A 6,000-nucleotide genomic window follows, 5' to 3' on the forward strand; every position below is an offset into this window, starting at 1 on the left:
ATTGTACAAAAGACCACTCGATGACCAACAGTTACAGGTAAGTGCAACCCTGTTTTCCAGCCTCATTGGAGATTATGCCTGAGGAAATACTTTGTTTCCCTGTTTATATAGAGAGGAACCACATTATGTCTAGACTAGTGGTTCTCAACCTTGAGGTCCCAATGCCAAGTGGGGTCGCCTGGTCCCTTCCGTGGGGTTGCCAGGACTGGTTGGCAGCTGGTGGAGGCATGGCACTGGCCGCCTCCACGCTGCCTCCAGATCGTTGAGCGTACGCGCGTGCCGCCCCCACCACAGTTGCCGTCATGGCGTTGAGAACCGCTGGCCTAGACAACAAATTATGGCAACAACGCAACTAGCAAGAGTCTCTTTTTGCAGTTGTTCAGTTCTGTGTGTGGCCTGAAAGTCAATTAGCTCCATAGCTAATATTGATCCTTTGCTTTTCTGCAACATTGTCACTATACGCAGTTTAAACAAGCAATAAGACTTCTTTGTTCTTCTAGCTCAAGCATATTAGAAGCCTCCCACCACTGATGCCACCAAGACCCAGAAATGCAAGGCAGCAAAAATATAATAAACCATACGAAGGCTTTGATGATGATTCAGGTATTCTATTAACTATAAATAATATACCAATCCCCCCTCCCCCCAAATCATCATTATCTGTATTTGAACTTCCATATATAACTACTACTCTGGCTCAAGTTGGCACACGCTGTAGAATGTAACTTTGCACTCTGCTATTCAGTTTTTTCTTTTGACAGGAAAAGCCTGGCAAACTTGAAATGTACCTGGGTGAGATGGGTATCTGATGGTATGCTTTATTTATAGCTGTTGACATGGCGTGCTTTGCTTTTGTTCTCTTTTTCCTAGGAGATACGAATTGGACTCAAGAGCTTCCGCCAAACCCTTCACCTCCCCCCCAGATGAGGGAGTGGCCATCTTCCTATGCAGGAGGTTCCAGTGATCTCGCAACAGTGTCTGCCCTCAGGAAATCACTTGGTCCTCAGTCAGGAAGCTCTGCTGGTGGAATCAGTGAATGGATGAAGCAGTTCAGATGGTCTGCCTCTGGTGACTTCCAGTCTAGCCCAAATAGAGAGAAATCTCTCTCCAGTGCGGTGGGGAACTGGGGGTGAGTGCTGTCCACTGATTGCCACACTAAAGCAGTCATTCACACTTCCCCCTATCCAGTTCTTCTCTTTTTGCTGCCACCTGGAGGAGTATTACCAACACCTGGGAAGTAGAAGCTCTTATATTTTAAACCTTTAGCCTAGTAACCCAGCTGCCAATTATGGGATGGCAGGTATCAATTAACCGACCTGAATAAATCTAGTGATTTATTCACTAAAACATTTACATAAAACATTAGGCAAAAAAAAAACAGTTGAAGGTATTTAGTATTAAACACAAAACAGCCAGAATAGAATGGGTAATTTTACATGAATGATCAGAGTAAGCAATTTTAACCCCTACCTCGGAGGTAGAAAAAAGCAAGCCTGAAAATCTTTCTTTCACACTGAAAATCTTTCTTTCCCTCCCTCAATTCAGTAAGAGTATTTTATTTTGGCTGCAACTCCTTAACTGTGCTCCCTCAAAGACAGAGCGAGCATGTGCTGTCCTTTCCAGAGAGGGCCTGGCTTCTGACTGAACTTTTCTCTTTCTGATCGGAAGAGAGCTATGACATGTCTATGTCAGGTAAACCTAGTTAAAGAAACAGCAGGCTTAATTAAAAAAACCAACAGGTTTAACATATATAACAGAAAGAGAGGTGATCCACTACAAGCACGTTTTCATAAAGCCGCTACCCAATACGGTGTCACCAGCTAAACAGTCTGCAAAAATATGATAACAGACATTGGAATAAGCAGTTGGGATAGGTTGAGGAATTCCCCTTCTGGTACAGGAGAGTTTCCACCCAAATGCCCTTCAAAATATTTTCCTTCTAGGTATAATGATGGGAGTAGTAACCCAATGGCTCCTGCGGCAAGTAATAATCGAGGCTGGCCACAGTCATCTGGATACCAGCAGCCAAATTTCCAAGCTGATGGAAAAACCTACCAGCGTTCCTTTTCCGTTGGCAGTTCATACAATGATTATCAGCAGCAGAACATACAGCTGAACAGCGTGATGGTTCCAAGTCCTTCCGGTCTGTCTCCCAACATTGTAAATCAGCTTCGAGGAAAGGATCCTGCTACTCTGGCAAGAATGCTTCAGGAACTGGTTCCCCACTATCCAGATCTTCAGAGTAAGTACATGAGTTATTATAACAGGAGCTGACCTTACATCACAAAGGAACCTGAAATGCAGGTTCTGCAGCAGTGGGTCTTCTTTACTAGGAATCCACACCATATATGCCTGACAGGAAGGAAAGTTGGCCAGGAAGGAAAATCTAGTAGCATCAAAGATAAATGTTAATTGGCATTAAATTCTAGTGTGCCTTTCTGCACATTCATCTGAGTCGTTCAGGATACTGAAAACAAGTTTCTAATGGGAGTTAGAAAGAAAATCATATCTTCTTTTAGGGATCTTTTTTACCATTGAGAGATGTGGCCCTTCTTTTGGATTATACTGCTTCATTGGAGCACCCAGTTATGCCCCCTGCAGAATCTTATGTATAAGGCAGATGCAAAAGTACACAGCTGTCATAATCTTTAAACAACTTTTTCTAGGAGTGGAGAAAGCTAGCATATAGATATCTCCCCTATTTCCCAAGCCAAGAGTGCAGCAGATTGTCTTGAATCTTTTTGTAGCTGCTATTCAGTCGTGTGCAGCTCTTTAACAGGTGGGTAGTCATGTTGGTCTGAAGCAACCAAACAATGTTTGAGTCCAGTGGCACCTTAAAGACCAAGGAAGTTTAATTCTGGGCATATATTTGAAGAAGCCTCCCCCAGTGCTACTGGACAAGTTTTATTCTATTAGCTTCCTGTATTGATAGATACAGTTGTAAAGAACCATGGGATGAACCTCTCACTGACAGCAGCTTGTAGTAGTGCTAACTTTGTAGAAGTACTCAGACTGACAGTGTTTCATAAACTTTTTATTTCTCCTCTTAGAAGTTGATATTTATGCATTAGCCCATGCTCTGAGCAAAATCAGCTAAGAATGAATAAGAAGACATGAATGAAGATTCTACATGACAAAGATAAGTGACTGCCTCTCTGTCCTCAGGACAGTATTTGCTGTTATCTAAAATCAGCTACATGCTCTCTTTTAAAAAAGACTGCTTAACAGTAGGAAATGTAATGCCTTTTATTAGGACCAAACAAATCGACATAGTTTGGTCATAACCAAAGGTATTGTGCAGATTTCATCCTTGCCTTTGGATTTCATGTGGCTGTACAACTTTTTCATTCCATACTAAACCACGTTATGTTGTCTTTTGAAGTGTTTTGGAACACATGTTCTTCCTACGAATTATGTTTATAAAATAGCTGGACATGGTTATGCTATGTGAGAATAAAGATAGTTCTTCCACAGTGAGAATGATGAAATCTCAGAATTTCCTTTTACTTTGGATTAGCATAATCCCAAATGGCTGCCTAGAAACCTTGAAAGAAGTGCTGCTTGAAAACATTGTCTTCTTACTCCATTTCCCCTGTGATCTGCAGCAGACTCCAGTTGTGCATAGTATCACTTCCATGGATTCAGAATGTCACGTGAGGTGTACAGAAAACATCATTCCTAAACAAGGCATTGTTTCTCCTGCAGGGTGTCCTTGTGTTGCTATAGTGCACCATAGAGAGTGAATACTGATAGTATCCAATTTGTATCTGCTAGCATTTTTCCTTATTAACTATGATTTCTAATAACAAGTTACTTAACCTTTCATATGGGCATGTGTAGTCACCCCAGTGGTGTTGTGGACCTGCACTGGCCCTTGTTTTTGTGAGCTTTCATCCAATTGCCACAATTTCTTTTTATTTATTTATTTATTTATTTATTTATTTATTTATTTATTTATTTATTTATTTATTTATTTATTTATTTATTTATTTATTTATTTAAATAACATACCTTTACTTTGTGCAGCCCCCCAAAATGGAGAACATTATTTCTGGCTAGTTAGCATATTGGTAATAGACTGGGTACTTGGATGAGGGACACTCCATCAAACTGTCCCTCATGTAAAAAGCTCACGCCCAAGACCAGGGACGAGAGCTCGTAGACGTAAAGCAGTGCTATGGGAGAAATCCCTAAAACTGGTGGAAATGGCCGCTCCCTCAACTTCAGGGTCTCCCTCTGCCACTTCTTCAACAATTCAGAAAAGGGCTGCTTCTGAACCGCCCAAGAAAAATAAGAAGAGGGCAGTGGCACCAACAAGGGAATCCCCCTCTACTGTGGTGACCGCAAGAAAGTATAGGAGCATAATTTACTCTTCACCCTCTCCCCCGAAGTCAATATCAGGTTTGGGAGGCTGTTCCAGGAGCAGAGAGCCGATTCTGTCGACAAGCACTCGGCATTGTGCTAATCCGTCGCTGAGGGCCGCTTCGACGTCATTGACTGAGCCGATTATTGGTGGCGGCTTGTTACACCCTGAGACAGTTGGTGAGAGACTCTCGAGACCGAGGTTGTTGTCTCAGCGACATTCCAAATCGCCATCTGCTGCTCAAGATAGGTGTTCGATGTTGGCAGCTGAAAGGAGACCTTCGACGCTGAGCATTAGGGAGTGCTCGCTGCCGGTCTTGAGGAGGCAGAGGTCGCGATCGGAGTTGGAAGACGACATGCCTGTCTGGCCTGCAAAACGTCGATGTCAAGAGTCGTCAGAGTCATCGACCGAGTCCTGAGTTCCTATGTTGCTCCCAGCTTCCTGCTGACGTTGGAGCAAGAGTGCTTCGATATCGATGAAGGACTTGCCCGTGGTCAACATCGATCCTCGTCATCGACATCGACGTTCGCCGTCCCCAGCACGGGTTTCGTCGTCAAGACTTCCACCGGTCCCAGTCACCCATGCCTCCATCATCGTTGAAGGGGGCCATATCTGAGTACGTGGGCTCTCTTTGTCGTCAGGGATCAGATGACACAACTATATATAGTGATTCTGCATCTGAGGCTGTTGAGGAGGCTGCTTATGAACTTCCACCTTCTCCCTCTGCTGTGGTGAGGGAACAGGGGGCTCATTCAACATTTTTCTCTTCCACACTCGGTTGCCCGTTCCTAGTTTTGGTGGTCTACGGCAGTAGTCCCCAACCTGCGGTCCGCAGCCCGGTGCCGGGCCGCAAAGGCCAGGGCGCCGGGCCGCGGTTCCCTCTCCCCGCCCCCCCCCCCGCAGTAAAAAACTTCCCCGGGCTGCAAGCTTGCGGCCCGGGAAGCTTCTTACTGCAGGAGGGGGGAGGAGAGGGAATCAGGGCCGCGCCGCGCATCGCCCATGCACGGCCAGGCTGCCCCGCCAGTCCCCAGCCAGAAAAAGGTTGAAGACCACTGGTCTACGGCTACCAATTTGCGTGAAGGGATTCTGATGGGGATGCAAAAAGAGGATTTAGTCTTCTATACAGATGCATCACTCAGAGGATAGGGGGGCTCACTGTTTAAATTACTCCGTTAGAGGGCAGTGGAATGTGAGGGAAACATCCCTACATATTAACATATTAGAATTGCGTGCAATAAGACATGCCCTCCTTTTCTTTGCAGATTTGATGCAAGGAAAACATGTCATGGTAGCTTCAGACAATGTGGCAGCTGTGTTCCATACAAGAAAACAGGGAGGTACCAAGTCCATGAGATTGTGTCAAGAGGCTATGAGAATCTGGGCTTGGGCTATAAACAATCAGACGACATTATCAGCAATACACATTACAGGAGATTTAAATGTGTGGGCAGATGCCCTCAGCAGGGACGTGAATTTGTTCCAGGATGGTCCCTCAATCCAGTGTACCTGGACCCGATATTTCAGGAATGGGGGCATCCCACAGTGGATCTCTTCACAAATAGAACACAAAGTACACACTTTATTGGTCAAGGGGAGGCACAGATATAAGGTCCCTAGGGGATGCCTTCCTCCAATCT

The 6,000-nt window shown here is 44.8% G+C and overlaps 1 protein-coding gene across 4 annotated transcripts in view; it reads left to right on the top strand.

The window, feature by feature from the left end:
- Window positions 1-3,480, top strand: part of LOC143821057 (uncharacterized) — a 42,657-nt gene extending 39,177 nt beyond the window's left edge. For 3 of the 4 annotated variants that reach the window (XM_077304635.1, XM_077304634.1, XM_077304636.1), the window contains 4 exons: window positions 501-603; window positions 871-1,129; window positions 1,944-2,242; window positions 3,051-3,480. In XM_077304635.1, coding sequence (XP_077160750.1) covers window positions 501-603; window positions 871-1,129; window positions 1,944-2,242; window positions 3,051-3,097 — 708 coding nt within the window. In that variant the 3' untranslated portion in view covers window positions 3,098-3,480. Of the gene's footprint in view, window positions 1-500; window positions 604-870; window positions 1,130-1,943; window positions 2,243-3,050 lie in introns of those variants that run through there. The other variant, XR_013225650.1, reaches the window with a different exon arrangement.
- The last annotated feature ends 2,520 nt before the right edge of the window (window positions 3,481-6,000 follow it).

This window comes from Paroedura picta, chromosome 11 (assembly GCF_049243985.1).
Source record: "Paroedura picta isolate Pp20150507F chromosome 11, Ppicta_v3.0, whole genome shotgun sequence".
NCBI classification, from domain to species: domain Eukaryota; kingdom Metazoa; phylum Chordata; class Lepidosauria; order Squamata; family Gekkonidae; genus Paroedura; species Paroedura picta.